General features: G+C 41.9%; 1 protein-coding gene across 2 annotated transcripts in view; it reads right to left on the bottom strand.

Annotated features, from left to right (window-relative positions):
• Positions 1 to 5,749: 5,749 nt before the first annotated feature.
• The window catches only part of PPIL6 (peptidylprolyl isomerase like 6), a 33,227-nt gene continuing 21,851 nt past the window's right edge, over positions 5,750 to 17,125 (bottom strand). For both annotated transcript variants that reach the window (XM_026511662.4, XM_057311157.1), the window contains 2 exons: positions 11,971 to 12,106; positions 5,750 to 7,323 (listed from right to left, as the gene is read on the bottom strand). In XM_026511662.4, coding sequence (XP_026367447.2) covers positions 7,212 to 7,323; positions 11,971 to 12,106 — 248 coding nt within the window. In that variant the 3' untranslated portion in view covers positions 5,750 to 7,211. The remainder of the gene's footprint in view (positions 7,324 to 11,970; positions 12,107 to 17,125) is intronic.

The raw sequence follows: 17,125 nt of genomic DNA, 5'->3' as shown, positions 1-17,125 counted from the left end.
AACGCCACCACTACAGAGAATCAGAGACGAGCTGGGTTGGAAATCCATCTTCTCCGTTCCCACCACCACTTTACAGGTGAGGAAACCGAGACTCAGGAAAAGTAACTTGACCGAAACACGATGCTTGACTTAAGGACTGGATTTTGAAATGCCCCTTAACTGTCACTGCTCAGGCTTTTAGGATAGGTGAGCGCCATCTGATGTCCAGCCTCACAAAATATTCACAATCGCAGCCATGCTTATATTAAGGAGTAAAAATTAGATGATAAAAGTTGTTTTTTAATGCCAGGTTATTTAAGTTATTTGTATTTATCGCGCAAGCTTAATTATCCACTTTTACCTTAATAACATACGAACATTAATTGCTTTTATGGGATCTGCTTTGTTATGAAAACACGAAAAAAGTTGGCTTTATAAACGTCTTTTTTTTGCCTCCATTTGAAGGCTTTAAAACTTTCTAGAAGCTAATCAGTGGGGCCCTTTTGTACCCTCATGACTATCAGTATTTGTTCTTTGATTACGCTAGCTGGCTGTTCGCTTGATGTAAACAAGAGACACGAATTTTGATCCAACCTATGGCCAGAAGAATTGAGAGTGCAGCCAGGCGCTTAAATGAGGTCCCATTATGAGTCTTCAGTGAACCGTTTCCTCTTCTCAGGGTATGGCTTCCACAGTATGCACATGTCCCTCTGACACCCAGACAAAGGAAGGCGCTAGTCAACTTTTGTGTTTTTTTTAAGGTTAAAAACATAATAGAAGTTCTGTTTTCTGCCCATACCCCCATAAATCATCTTGTTTACACCTAGGATGAATACGCCCCATTGTGGAGGACGTTGTTTTATAATTTGTCATATGGGTGTTCAACTCTAGTCTTCAGATTTTTATAGTCTTTATAAAAGGACATTTCATTCTCTTTATTTAAGACTAGAAAAGCATTGGCTTTTTTAATTTTATGTGGCATCTGTTGAGCTAGCTCAGGGGAGGACTTCCAAGGTCACTTCACCGTTCCAGAGCGAGGAATGGCATCTATAACACGGTTTTAACAACGTATATTAAACATTGTAATATTTAAATAAGTGTCAACAAACAGGATTGTAATAAATCAAAGATTAATAGTGAACTGAAATTGTGGATTCACGTTCTTACTCTTAACACTGTGATTGGATTGATTATAAAATCCTAAAGATACTATCATTAGGAAGCTCTTCACTTTGGGGATATTTCTCCCATAAGTGTTTTAGAGTTTCAGAAGGGAGCATTACACTTAAGAGCAGTTGTTCTCGATCTTGGCTGAACACAGAAATCACCTGGGAAATTTTGAAAAATCCTGATGCTAAGGTACCAATTTAATTACTTTGGAAAAATGCCTGGGCGTCAGGATTTTTAAAAACTCTCCAGGTGTTTTTATTTTTAAAGAGTTCTTATTTATGTATTTGAGAGAGAGTGAGTGAGTGAGAGAAAAAGGGCGCATGAGAGGGGAGAGGGTGAGTGGGAGAAGTAGGCTCCCTACCAAGCCAGGACCCTGATGCAGGACTCGATCCCGGGACTCTGGGTGCACGACCCGAGACCAAGGCAGTCTCTCAGCCGAGCCACCCAGGGACCTCTCTCCAGGTGTTTTTAATCTGCAATGTAGGTTGAAAACCACAGCTTTACTCTTCTCAAGATGTGGTTCATGAACTGGTACATTCATATCACCTGAAAGTTTGTTAGAGATGCAGAATCTTGGGCCTCACCTCAGACCTCCCAAATGATAGATAATCTGTGTCTTTTTTTGAGATCCACGTGTACATGTGTTTCAGAGTTTGAGAAGACGTCTTTACATTATAACCTGTGGAGACCTAGCCTCCTGAATTGTGCAGTTCTTTTTTTTTTTTTTTTTTTTAAGATTTTATTTATTTATTCGACAGAGAGAGAGACAGCCAGCGAGAGAGGGAACACAGTCAGGGGGAGTGGGAGAGGAAGAAGCAGGCTCATAGCAGAGGAGCCTGATGTGGGGCTCGATCCCAGAACACCGGGATCACGCCCTGAGCCGAAGGCAGACGCTTAATCGCTGTGCCACCCAGGCGCCCCTGAATTGTGCAGTTCTTAATAGTGACTCATCTACAAGATGACATCAAGCAAAACATTTCGTAAAGTTTTCGTTTTGTTTTACAAATATACATAAGGGCAAGGTACAAATGCAGAACTCTTGGATGTAGATTCTGTCTAGGCGGGCACCTGAAATGTATTTATTTTTATTTCTTCTCTGCTTCAAACCCTGGGTCTGCTGGAGTTTTTTCCGTTCTCTCTCTTAGCCTGTTAGAAGACAGAAGGAATCCGCTCTTCTAACATATCCCTTAGGAGCTACCCAAGTTCAAGCTAAACTACACCCCAGGCAGCTTTCGGATACCATGCATTACTACTACTTCCCCCTCTGCCCAGGTATTGTTGTGTTCTTCCTCATCCCGCCTTGGAGAGCTGATCTTCAGCCAGAACACTCCCAGGTGAACATTCTGGTTATCAAAATATTCAAGGGATTTTGTCCTGACTGCTAGAGGGCAATGCTCTGAGCAGCCCAAGTGTCCCAGTCCCCCTGACCTAAGACCCCTCTTCCTTGTTGCCTCTCCTGCAGCTGGAGGGCTCACTGCCAGTCCAGCAGGAGCTCCAGGACCCTGAACCAGGCCTCTCGTTGCTGTCCATTCTGATTGGTCAATGTTTACATATGTCTATGCTGCCTTGATGAAATCAGTTTCTTGTCTCATCATTTTTCCTCATTCTGTTGTCACATTTTGTATTTTATAACTTTTTCTTGCACATACGTGCATGCCACAGATCTCGAATCTCTTTTTTTTTTTTTTTAAGATTTTGTTTATTTGAGAGAGTACGTGCGCTCACACCGTTTGCAAGCAAGGGGAGGGGCAGTGGGAGAGGGAGAGAGAGAATCCCAAGCGGACTCCACCCTCCTGCAGGGCCTGACACAGGGCCCGACCTCACAATCCTGAGATCATGACCTGAGCTGAAATCAGGCGTTGGGTGCTTAACCAACTGAGCCACCCAGGCGCCCCATCTATGTCTTTAACACATCCCGGTGGTTCTTTTTTTTTTTTTTTTTTAAGATTTTATTTATTTATTTGACAGAGACAGAGACAGCCAGCGAGAGAGGGAACACAAGCAGGGGGAGTGGGAGAGGAAGAAACAGGCTCATAGCGGAGGAGCCTGATGTGGGGCTCGATCCCATAACGCCGGGATCACACCCTGAGCCGAAGGCAGACGCTTAACCGCTGTGCCACCCAGGCGCCCTGCATCCCGGTGGTTCTTAATGTGTGGTCTCCAGACCAGCAGCATCAGCACCACTTGGAACATGTTAAAAATGCAGATCCTCTGGCCCACTCCAGACCCACTGAATCAGAAATTGGGATGAGGCTCAGGAATGTATTTTGTTGATAGGCTCAAGCATTTCTCATGCACACCGAAGTAAAAGAACCTATGCTTTATCACGTTTTCAGAGCCCTCTAATCAAATACCAAACTTTGTACTTTATGTTGCATATGTTACTATCGAGTTTGTTACAGATATTTTGTATGATATATAAAATTTATTTGAGATATGGACTGACTAGATTGGCCAAGTCGAGATTCCATTTTAGGGAGGGTGGTGGATAATATAATCAACATAGTAGTTTTAAAAAACGAGGAGAGCATCTCACTAGGTGTAATGGAAATCCATTTTAATTTTGAGGATATACTTCTGAATAAATTCAGTCAATTGAAAATTAATGTGATGTTCGTGACAATACTAAGACTGAGCATAAGAGGGACTTGGTGTTTCCTGAAGTGATGATGACATTCTTTCGGTCAGTGGCAGATTGACTGGTTTTTGTGGGTTAACATTCCAGAAGGGAAGTTAATTTTTCTTGAGTAGTTGGTACGTGTCAAGCATCATCAGAAGTGTCTTTACATATTATCTCAGCCCTCAGACCACTGTGAGATAGACGTACCCCCATTTTACTAATGAAATTGAAACCCAAAGTAACTAGTACTATTATTGATTTCATAAAGTTAGAGAATCTCTTAAGTCGTAGAGTCAAACAGAACTAACAGCTTCTTTACTTCTATCTCTTCTTTCTACAGATGAGGAAGGTGAAAGAATAAGTTATTTAATTGCTATGTTGCTGGGTAACTGGGACTAAAACACTCCTAATTTCAGGTATGTATAAGGTGCGAAAACTCAGAATATGGAATCCTGAGGTTGCCACACTATTCATTCATTAACAAATAAGGGGCATGATTTGCAGTTGGGGCAAACATTCATTAGATAGAGTTTTAAATGTTTATCTCAAATCTCCCAAAATAAGAAAAACATCCAGATACTATGCTTCCCTTATTAACATGACTTAGTTTAAGTTATAGGATATGAGTTTGACTTTGCCATATCAGCAATTAGGGGAAGATCACAGAATATTTTGTATAAATCATGAGAATGCCTTTACTTTCATATTTGTAGATGTGGAAAAGTCTAGAGTTCCTTCTGTTTAATCAAATCAGAGTCTTTCAATTTGGTTAAATCAAAGTCTTATATTTGGAGTTAATTGGGATAAGCTTTTGAATCCTTGAGTCATTTTTTTTCAAATGACATGGTTAAACATACATACCATCTGATACAGAATACATTCTAATGTGGAAGTATCACTGTGTATACCTGTAAATGGTGGTAATAAGAATGACTGCATATACAGATCTGTGATTAAAGTGTCTGCACAGCCTGAGAGTAGGAAGTGGGAGCGGACAAAGGGACCGGGAACTTGCCATCCTTTAGACGGTTGGTAGAGTTCTACCTTTCCATTGCAGGTAAGTTGAAAAAGGCAGCTGGAATCCGTTTCTTACACCCATGCAAACATCTCAGTTCTTTCACAGTGTCAGATAAAATGCTGAATTCCCTCATGTACGGGCTCATGCAAGTAAGAATTGCTCTGCTGCTTGTTATTACATGACTAATGCTTGTTAGGTTTAACCAGGATCTCTGCAAAGCATCAGTTTCGTTCATCACATGCTTCATTAGTTGGTGAGAGGCCCTGTGGCAAGCCACCCTTTGACATGTCACCAGGATGACCAGAGGAACCCATCCAAAGGCCCAGAGAGAGGATCTGGAGACTTCATGCAAATAGCTTACCTCTCGGGTTGGCCGAAACTCTTCAGAATAGAGGAAGAGGAACTATCTCCTCTTTAATGTTTCCCAAATCTTGTTATTAATCACAGTCATTGAGGAGCTTTTTAAAAATACAACTTCCCAGGCCAACCCCTGAAGGTTGTACACCAGCAGTTTATTGAGCATACATTTAATGAGTGCATGTAGCGTTAAAAGGTCCTATTCTAGATCCTGCATCCGAATTATTGAGTCCTTGGACCTTCACAACAACTCTATATGGTAGGTACTCTGCTTTGACATGAATAGAGGCACAGGCAAATTCTTGCCTGAGTCCATGCATCTAGGGAATGTCAGGGCTAGGATTCGAACCCAGGCTGTCTGGCTCCAGAATACGCATTCTTAACACTCTGCTGCCTCTGGGTCACTTGAGAACATGACATAGGCAGTATGCTTTCTCCCCATCCACCGCCAATCTTAGTAGAAAAGCATATACCAAATAGAAATAAAGCTGTTATTTAAAAAAAAAAAAAAAAGAAAATCACATTTCAGTTGTCAGGAGGTAGGGATGGGTGGTGGGGAGCAGGGGAGTAGGTGTAACTATAAAGGGGTAGCCCAAGGGAGGTCTTTTTGAAAAGTTCCGTGACTTGACTGTGGGTCATATGAATCTGCACATGAGAAAATGATAACACACACAGTACTGATTTCAATCGCCTGGTTTATATATTGTACAATAGTTGTTGTGTAACATATGCCCATCGGGGAACCTGGGTGATCGGTACACAGGACTGCTCTGTGCTATTTTTGCAACTTCCTGTAAATACATAATCATTTCAAAATGGAAAGTAAAAAAAAAGCATATGCCTCCTTTTGGCAACCCCCAGGTCAACTAGAGGCCTGTCTCTTTAAGATTGGCTCAAAGAGAGATCATTCTTGGAAGACAGACCTTCCACAAAGGGCAAGAAAAACCCAAAAACGTGATGGCTTTGGGCAGAGCACGAACGCGATGGCGGTGGTGGTGGAGGCAGCTGAGCTCACTCTGTTAGTCACGCATTTCAGGAACTGCAAAGAGGGGGCTGAGACCAGTTACTTGTGTCTTGCAGTGATTCCCAAATGACTGGTGCCCAGCTGGCTAAACCAGAACCTCTGGGTTGAGCTACGTGAATGCGGAGTCCCTTTCCCACACTTAGAGACTCTGACTCAGGAGATCAAGGACAGCGTCCTGCAGCCTGTGTTTTCAAAGCTCCCCAGGTGATGGGTTTGAGAATCTCAGATTAAGGAGCAGCTGATAAAGCAGGATCCCCAGTAACACCTCAGGAGTCAACCACCAGGGTTCATTGGGGTTGCGATGATTAACCCAAGCCCTTGGTTTTCATGTGTTTGGTGTGGCTCGGCGATAAGCATTATCTTCATGTCATATAAAAATATCCAAAGTATAGCCCCGTTTCTGAATGCTGTGTGTAAACTGTGAAATGTTACAATGAATTTTTCAATTGCCTGTTTTCTATTTGGTTATTTACCAAGTTTCTTAGGGCAGAAATGTAGTTTACAAACAACATAATTCTGTTCCAAATGCTTTAGGATTGAGAGGCCATTAGGTACTGCTGCTAAATTAAGAATGGTTTTGGCTACAAGTAGCAAAATAACCAAGTAATCGTAATGTCAATAAACAGGAGTCTATTCGTCTCACAGTAAAAAGTCCAGAGATAGGTACTTGGTTCTGCAGCTCAAGAGTTGGGGCTGACATCTCCAGTTCTCTTGGCCTTTCCTTCGCGGCTCTGGCCTGTCTGCATTCGAGACTGGTTGAGGGGAAAGGGCAGGACCACTGGAATTCTACTCTTGTCTCACTGGCCACATGGTATCCCATGGCCACTACTGGCTGCAAAGGAGGGTGAGAAATTAAGTGTTTTACTTTTATAGTCTCTGCGGCAGAGGCAAGAAAGGATAATGGGGAGGGTTTGGGTGTTGGGAGGGCCAACCTGCAGTGTCTGTACAGCTTTCAAATTAAATTTTATCAAGCACGGTTTAATTAAATATAGAAACAGCTGATCAGATGCATGATAAGTTGTCAGAAAATATTGTTACGAAAATCAGGCATAAAGATCTCCACTGTCAATAATTATACATCGTTGTTTTGGTCTTTCATTCTCTGTTGGAACCAATTCTAGTTTTTGAAGAACTTCTGTTCCTTCGATCAATTGCCTGTATAGGAGGAAAAAATGGAAAATTTAGTCATAAGTTTTCACATTAGCTTCTATTCCTAAATTGAGCCCTATCCTGTTTAGGTAAGGCTATTTCCTATAAATCAGATTAACATCAGTCATAAATATCATAAATAGCTCTAGATATGTCCACTTTGCCATGGTCCCTCCACATCTGTTCTAGGACCCTTTCAATCTGTCATCCTCGTTGCTGTCAGAGCGATGATCTATTAAAAATGCAAGTCAAAAAAAAATGTTGCAAGTCTGACCTCACCTCCCCGTTTAAAACACTTCAATAATTTCCTATTATCCTTATGATAAAGACCAAAAATCTCCACCATGGCCTGCCACGGGCTGCCTCCCCACTGCCCTCCAGTGCTGTCCGGGGGCGTGCTCCCCTGGCTGTCTGCCCCAGCTGGACTGACTGCAGTACCTCAGTACCCCATGTTGCTCCCCTGCCATGTCTGTCTGCTATGCTCCTGCCCCCCACTTCCCCTTTGCCTCCCCACCTCCTGGTCTTCCTTCAGGTCTGAGCTCAGTGATCACTCCTCATGACTCCCTGCTTATGTCAAGCTCCCCGTCATGTTTACAGGGGTAATTTGACATTTGTTTGTATGCTGCTTGGATGAATTTCTGATTCTCCCATGAGGACATAGCTCATGCTTTTACTTAGTACTTAGGAAATATCTAACACACTGCCAGCACCTAGTAGGCGCCTCATCAATGTCACTGAATACGTGAAGAAAAGCTCAAAGCCGTGAGTTTGGATCTCTGTAGACATTGGCTGGCCACGAGCTGCACCTCCCTGAGTGGAGCTAGTCTTATGATGGTTCTCTCAACTGAAGGAGTAACGTGGGCTAGAGAGAGGGCTCTAAACCTGGACTGGTTCCCTTTGCCAGTGATTGAGTTGAGGCAGTGGCTGAGGGGAAGGCATGGCTTCCATTTCATTGACTTTTCTAGGCACACGGCAGTGCTGACACTGCTCAGGCTCTAGTCGTCTCTCTGTCCGCCTCCGGCTGTCCCAGTCGGAAACCACGACACAGAGCCCGACACAGGTACATTCTGAGGATGAAGAGCAAGGGGTAAGTAGACAGATTCATCTCTGACCAAAGAGGATGTACAGCCTGTTCTCCAGATCGCTGTCACAAATGCTGAAGGAGCACCCACTGTGTGCATCTCTCCACCGGGACGGGTGTTAGAACAGAAGATGCAAGTTTTTACAGAGTGCCAAGGAGGACGAAGAAGCAGTTTGATTCTGGTAGTCAGGACGTTTCTGACTTAAGCCTTGAACAGGGTTTTGGCAGACTAGAGGGAGGCAGAAAGGAACAAGGTAAGCAATGGCCCAGAGGCTGTCCTGGGAGTGATGGCACTCTGGTCTGGCCGCAGCTCAGCTGCCATGGTGAGTTTCCAAATCTCCATTTCCAGCCTTTGCCCCCCTTGAATACCTACTTGTGGTATCCCAGAGTTGCCTTGCCTCACGTGTAGGTATCCTAACCCGAAACATAACTTGTCCATCCTAAATCCGTGATCTTCTCTCCCATATCCTCATATTTTCGATCTTGGCGGATGGCATCAACCAGCCAACCAGTTCTAAAATCCTGGGAGTTTCTCTAGACCGTCACTACCCAGTGTGGTAGCCACTGGCCACAGGTGGGTATTTAAATTTAAAATTTAGTAAAATTAGTTCCTAGTTGTACCGGTCATATTTCGAGTGCTCAGTGGCCGCATGCGGCTAGCAGCTGCCGTGCTGGACAGCACAGACTAGTACGTTTGCATCACTGCAGAAGATTCTGTTACACACCACTGCTCGATACTCCTCCCATGACCTCACCACCACCATCGAAATGGGCAATAGAGTCTGGTTGAATTTAACTTCTAAGTATCTCCTGAGTCTTCCCGTTTATCCCTCGCTTCTCTGTACTGCCAGTGCCTTGGACCAGGACTTCATTCATGGCACTATTATCATCGCTTCTTAACTGGCCTTTCCAATTTCATTTTCATCCTTTGCCAGTCAATTCCTCACTTCTGCTGAAAAGAATTTTTTCAAAAAGAGAACCTGGTCGTGTTGCTCCCAATTAATTCCTCCATGGCTTCCTATCCCCTTTGCGTGGGGGTCCCTGCTGAGCAGTATGGCACTTATAGCCCTTTGGGACCTGGGCCTGACCGTCTTCTCCTCTGCACCTTCCTCTGTCTCTCCATTCACCCCTGGGGTGCTAAGTTCTACTCAGACCAAATGACTTGTCGATAAGAGGCTCTCCTTATTCCTTAGGGCCCCTCTGCAAAGGCTCGTCACTCTTCCTAAAATTTGATTTTACTCATTTTGATTTCAGCCTTGTCTGGCTAACTTCTACTTGAATTTCAATACTCGTCTCACCTTCTCATGAAGCTTTCTATGACCCCCCATTTGGGAGTCCCCTGTAATGAAATTAATTCCCCCCACCACTGTCCCCAACATATGCCCCTTCTACCTATGCATGTATGAATGGAGATCTTACAGGGTTGTGTTTTGACATTCTTTCCCTATGAAACCATTGGGCAAGACAGTCTCCCCTGAAGGACATTCCTAGTGTCATCCATCTGAAGAGACAGGTTCATGTACCAGAAACTAGGACTCAAAGGAGGGTCTGTCTCTCTCTGGACCTTGCTAACCATGTCGGGGATACCAGAAGCTCAGATAAACCTGGGGACGCTCTGAGATGTTAGGAAAAGAAAGCGTTTAACACCAGAGGCAGCCCGGCAGTGGGGAAAGATGGTACCCCTGAAGGAGTTACATTTTGTCAGAATATCTACTTGCCTATTATGGTATCACCTTTCTGCTTCTCCCTAGTGTTCTTTAAGGTCTCGCTTACATATTTCAGCCAGACTTAGCTCTGATTTGGATAATTTAAGGGGTCGATTGAGATCATACTTGGGCTAGAACAATAAAAGAGGTGCAGTGCCCCCCCTAAGACCAGTGTGGTGGTGAGAATGAAACTGAGTGAGCAAGAGTCTCCTGGAGGAAGGCGAATCACATGGAAAATAACAGTCGTCAGAAGGAGACCACGTCCTCCACTCCACTGCCATCCTCTGGGGATCGGTGTCTGCTTTTACTAGAGGAGTGGGAGGCTGTCATCCTCCCTCTCTCTCCTGTGTCCCCTGTGCACTCTCTACAGAACTGGCACAGCTTATGTCTCACTGACTTACAGGTGTTGGTTTTCTAACACACTATAGATTCCCTAAAGGGCAGAATTTGTGCCTCTTCACTCTTTCCCCAGGACTGAGCACCATGACTGGCATATAGTAGGTGCCTAATAAAATGCTAGTTGAGTGAATGAGTCAGGAGGCTAACAGAAGTGAAAGCTGAAATAGATGTGGGACCAGAATGCTGCTCTAGACTTTAGGCTATTTGCATCTGGGGGTGGAGATGGTGAAGAAGGAGACATTAAACATTTTAAAGTAGTCATGTTTGTGTTTGAGAAGAGTACCTTTTGGAAAGATATGAAGGATCACCTAATCATGTGGTTAAGATGACAGGAGGATATTGAAATGATCCAAGAAATTGTGAGTATTATTTGGATTTTAAAATAATTGAAGAATGTGTTTTCAAAATCAGAATACAGTTTATTAGGACCAGGGAAAATAGAAGATAACACAGCATTTTAGGTTATGCATCTATTAATATAAAATCGTCTTTTTAAAGAAATCTCCTTTGGATGAAAATACAGTTTCTGCTTTTTCAGTCTAGAAATACCACTTGCATTACACTGAAGGGATAATTGTGGTTTAAATTAAAACTGCTATGAAATTTCTTCATGGGATTAAGAGTCAGTAATTATCCCCGTGGAGTGGCTGGAATAATCTAATACTTACTCAGAAAAATTCTAACACTCTGCAGCATTTCAGGGAAGACCAAGTAAACTTCAGCTTATATTCACTCCACTAATCAAATGGAGACATAAACACTGGAGTGATGAAGAGTATATCCGTCATCCATTTTAGGTCCACACGCCTATAAGCAACTTGCTAGTAATATTCTAATCATTATTACCTGAGGTGTTTCCATATTTTAAATTGTTCAGTTAAAAAAAGTTACTTGTAAGTTGGATAGTTTTCATATATCTCTTCACAGTGTTCGTGGGCAGGCACTTCAATGGCTACACCTCTCTTCCGCATCTAAATATATCTACGTGATTAAACACTGTGGTATTATTTAGAGTAAATAAGAATGACAATATCCTTGAGGCTGAAGATAGAAGGATGGTGAATGGATAGTCAGAACATTATAATGGCTGTACCTTAATGGTTTCTGTGTTTTTTATAGATAGCAAACTTCTTATGAAATATTTATTCTAAATGTTTGTCTGTATTTGTATTATTTTGGCTCTTAAATTATATCTTCAGTTACCCATAAACTATGTGGGCCACATTTTTAAAAAAGATTTTATTTATTTGGAGAGAGAGAGAGAGAGAGCATGAGCAGGGGGAGGAGCAAGAGAGAGAGGGACAAGCAGACTCCATGGTGAGCGTGGAGCCCAACTTGGGGCTCAATCTCACAACCCTGAGATCATGACCTGAGCCAAAATCAAGAGTCAGGCGCTTAACCGACTGAGCCACCCGGCTCCCCGAGCCATATATATTTATTATATAGACAAACTTACAAGGTACATACCCAAAAGCCACGTATTTTCTGTCTAGGTAGGGCGTTGGTTGTAGTGTGATGTAGAACTGTGACCCGTTGCTGTGACGGCCTTTGTTGGCCATTCCAAGAATTCCCCTTTTATTATGAGGAATTGAAAAGTTTTCATCTAGAAAAGACAATAAATGGTAGGTCATTAAAATATTTCCAAATTGTGTTCTGTTTCATATTTCACTCAACTGGGCTGTTTAAAAAGATAAGCTATAAAGTCTCCATTAGAACAACATTTTGAACATTTCTCTACCTTTGGTTTATCGTTACTGTAGCTAAAAACAAGTGTGCCAAGAAAATTAATAATGCAAAAGGAAGTACTTTAATAATGTAAAAGGAAGTACATTGCTGAGGAATAAAGGTCAGCACATTTTCTTGTGCTGTTTGGCAATAGTATTTCATTCAAACTACCAGTGTGATCATTAAAAATACCGTCTTCGAGAAGGCTTTGGATCTGACCCTTCCCCTCACAGCATCTTATACAGACCTCTGTGGTGGTCTTTATGACCTGTGCCATTGTTGACATGGCTTTTCTTCTCTAGTGTGTGCAGGGAGGGACCTTGTCTCAGTATAGCTCTACTCCTAGGGCCTCCTAGCACATTAACTGGCATATATGTGCCCGTAAGTGTTGGTGATGAAAGGAAAGGAATTCATGCTTATTTTTGTAGTCTTTAAATAAATATTAATCTCAAACCTTCTACAGATTGACCAAGATTTTGTGGAAAGTGGTGCGTGTGTGTGTGTGTGTGTGTGTGTGTGTGTGTGTGTGTGTAAGGTTAAGCAAAGAGAATTGTATGGTGGTGAATTAGGCTAGTATTTTCAGGAAGTGCCATTTCTAGCATAAGGTAAGATTTACTTCCAAACTCAAAAACACAGAAGGAAGTGGTGGAAGAGGAATTCACTAAAAGTTTTCATTCAATAACTTTGTAAAATTCTGGGAATCACGGAGAGATATGAGCATTAACGGTCAAGATTTTCTTAAGCTGCAGTTGCTGAGTATTTGAGGTTTCAGAGCTAAACTGAGCAATTAAGACATATCCGTAGCAGTTACTTTTAGCTTGTTAAATTGCAACTGAGTAAAACCTCTGAAACCTTGTGAAATGCAAATAAAGCACTTTTGTACAAATGAGTCCTTATAATTTCACTGATGCTCCGTATTCATTTCAGGGTAATTAAGAAGTAATCCATTAATTTTACAGAAAGTTACATGGCATAGAAATCTGCCCAAAGTAAGGATTCAGAGTTTTGACAAAGTAGTATTTGTCATTGTTCTTAGATATATGATAAATTTTTCTTAAATTCTGTAAGCAATAAGAAAGAAAATTCGTAGAGTTGTAACCTTTTTTTACCCAAAATTCTGTGATTGTGGGAGAACTTTAAAGCTTAATTAACTTTTTAAGTTAATATATAGGTATAGGCAGCCCTTGACTTACAAATTTAAAGTGTGTTCACCTCAAAAAATGTGTGAAAATTAAATAACTATGTTAACGATTGTTTTAATAGAATGTTGCTGTGGAACTTAAGGACCTGAGGCTTGTCGCTTCAAGACTGGCAGTGATGGCAGGACAGAGGGGAATCGCTCAGTGACTCTGCCACACCAGGTAAAGCCCTTGAGTAGAATTCCACCTGCTCCTACTCCTGGAAAGCATCCCAGTAAGGGGAAGGGAGCCAACCCTCCCCTTCATGTTCTCTACACAGTTACTGGTCGGGGCCTTTGCTATGACACAAGTTGTGGTGACCCTTCCCATGTGAACTCAGCATGAGCTGAAGCTAGGACTGGGCCGTTGGTGCCTCCTTCACAGCTCACTTGGGGAATGGAGCGGACCCCCAGCCTTGCTGGAGCGTATTATCCACTTAAAGACCAGAGCCAATGGCATAATAGAGTTTGAAATAAAATTCTATCCTTTGAAAAGCTTTCCTGAAAAATGGATATCCAAATAGTATTTTTATGTTAATAGAGAAATGTTTTTTCACAAGTAACAAGATGGAGAGTGAAAATCCCAGGTTTAATTCAACATTTGTTTATTTGACAAATATTTTTTAAATGCCTAGTGTGTTCTGATGGTTAAGTGCAGAACTTAAGACTTTTCAGTTACTTAAAAAATGTAAATTTAATGTGCTCACATAATTTTTTGAGGACAAGGAAAGAAACTGATCCATAAGTCAACCAATCTTTTTTCTTCCCCCCTACTTTGTCTGAGTGGGATAATTAACTATTCTAGATTATTTTAACTCTATCAGCAGCCCTGAATGGAAAGGAAAAATTTCAACAACCTACAAAAAAATGTTTTGAAGTAGGAAGAACAAAAAACATCTTTTTTTATTGCTGGGCAAAAACAGAAAAATTTTAAAATTTGACTGCTGGCTAAACTAGCATAATTGGTAATAATTTTATTTTTAGGTCATGTTAATTGAGGCATGGAAGGAAGTTTAAAAGCTATGGTAGGATCTCAGAACCCTCTCATTACATTGTGACTCAGGAATTTCTGCCTCCGCCATTTACCATAAGATATGGAAGATATGGAATCCTAGTTACTGCTCTGTGGTCAAAACTGGCATCATTTGTAACATACAACATGAAGGGTAAAATGTATGTATTTGAAATAGAAATCAGAATTTATGTGCTGAAGAAAATCAGTTTCTGAATTTGTTTAAAATAAAGCTCATTCTGATGCTTATAAAGGAAGCAGCTACCACAAGTCTGGGAAAACTGCCATGCATTCTCTCTGGTTAAAGTATAATCAGACAGTTTAGGACATTTCCATGTAATTTGCTAAAGGCAATAATATCAAGTAAAAATCTGACCTGAATCCTGCAGTATCAGTTTTGTAAACCAACTGTTCTATTTTTACCATATTGAAATAATAACAGCTATTCACTATTTATTATTATATAAAAGTACATGAAAGTGTGCTACTTAGCATGTTTTAATTGTTGCTTTAATGAAGCATTTGTAAGTAAACATGTTGATCGTGTGTGTGATATTGGGAATGAATAGCCAGTATTCATGAACACGTGAGTGGATAAACACTTCGGGTATATTTATAACATTGAACACTAGTGACAAATGAGAGGATTCCAGCAATAGAGAACATGAATGAATTTCATAGGCAGTGGATGAACAGAAGAACCCAGACACACAAAGAATGCCTACAGTGTGATTCCATTTACCTAAAATTCAAAAACAGGCAAAATTTAACTATTGTTTAAGGATACATACCTGGGTGGTTAAACTATCAGGGAAAGCAAGGAAAAAAGGCAGGCTAGTGGTTACCTCTGAGCGAGGTGGAGTGTTGCTCACGATGGACAAATAGGGTGCTTCTGGCATGCTGGCAATTTTTCTTTCTTGACAAGGATGGTAATATGGGGATTTGCTTTATAATTATGTTTTAATTGTACATATGCACTTTCCATATATGTCTCACAATTTTTAAAAAATAAATAGCTCTTAAATAGCTATGCAGACCATACCATTTTCAGTTACTCAGTACTGACAGTACATCAGGCTCTGTGCCTTTTATTAATGAACACTTTCATTTATTTTTTTTTTAAAGATTTTACTTAATTTTTTGAGAGAGAGAGAGAGTGAACATAAGCAGGGGGAGGGGTCGAGGGAGAAGCAGACTCCCGGCTGAGCAGGGAGCCCAATGCGGGGCTCAATCCCAGGACCCTGGGATCATGACCTGAGCTGAGGGTAGACGCTTAACCGACTGAGCCACCCAGGCACCCCGAACGCTTTCATTTAAAGGCAAGGAGATTTAAGAATTAGAGAAATGGATATTAAGTGCTTCATCTGTGAATTAGGGCACAAGCTAATATTAACAAAATGGTCTACTTAATGCAACAAGGATAATACAGTATTTTAAAATATTTTTCTTTTGCTTTTTGTATAAATGATATTTTCTCTAGTCAGCCCAAACCACCTAATTGCCAATCGTTGGCCAGTGGGAAGGATTAAGGATATTATACAAGGAGAAAAAAAAGGGTTAATACTCGGTTTCTAACATTCAGAATAGGATTTGGGAAGATAATTTAAAAAGTTGTGATTCAAAATAAAGCAAGACAGACTTTCTTCAAGTTAAAAAAATGATTAACCAATTTATAAAACAACCTAATTAAATTATTATTTATTACCTTCTTTTAAATTCACTGTGCTCAGCTTAATAAAAGTGAGTTTTGGGGTTGTAGTCATTTCTAGCAAGCCCCGGGTTTCAATTCTGCAGCTCATGGTAATAGGGTTCAACGAGAGAGATCTGGAGGAGGAAGGGCCGGCTGGCCAGTGTGCACACACCCCCAGGGGTGCAAGAGGGAGGGAACCCATGCTTCGCTGTTCTGAGCAGTTACTCTTCTCTCCGTGGGGGCATCCCTCCTTTTCCTTTGGTGGGTTACTGAGTTTCTCATTCTGCACCTGCCAGACATCCTGCGTAATGGAAGCTTCCCGAAACACTGGGCCTTCCAGGTACCAGAGGACAGCTGCCTCCATCTGGAGACTGAATCTCCGTAGCAGTGTAAGGATAGGGGTGAGGGACAATCACCAGAGGCACAGGGTTTTCCAGGGGGCAGGCAAGGAGAGGAGCGAAGAGAGGTGTCTCCTGCTGGACAGAAGGCCCAAGTTGTCTGAGATCGTGCCTCCAAACAGGAGTCTGTGTGATCTGACGGCAGCTGTGGGGTGGACCGATAGGGTGGATCTCATCAGGGATTAAGCCTATCAGGAAAGCATCCAGGAACATCCCTTCCATCTGCAGTGGTTTATTTTAAGTCCCAGCTCAAAAGCTACTCTGGGCCGCTGCCCCCAGCTCTCCCAGGCAGCTGTTGGTTCTTTTCCCACAGCGCCTTGTTCTTCCTCTGTAACCGTCGTTGGCACTGTGCCTGTAGCTAAGCTGTTTCCGTATCTGGCCGCACCAAACCTAAAATCTTTGGGCCAGAAGTGTGGTCATACCATCCTTGTGTCCTAAGGTCCTAGCACCATGTAGGCGCCTCACTAAGAGCTGAATGTTTTATTAATGAATAAATAAATAACTGGTGTCCCTTGCCCGGTTTCATTTGATAAAGCCGGCCCCACAGGCACGGAGAAGGAAATTGGCCTTTCTTTTTCCCTTCACTTTGGTATTGGTTCAATGTGACTTTTTTAAAACCT

This window comes from Ursus arctos, unplaced genomic scaffold (assembly GCF_023065955.2).
Source record: "Ursus arctos isolate Adak ecotype North America unplaced genomic scaffold, UrsArc2.0 scaffold_13, whole genome shotgun sequence".
NCBI lineage: Eukaryota > Metazoa > Chordata > Mammalia > Carnivora > Ursidae > Ursus > Ursus arctos.
This window is presented reverse-complemented; position numbering and strand designations above follow the sequence as displayed.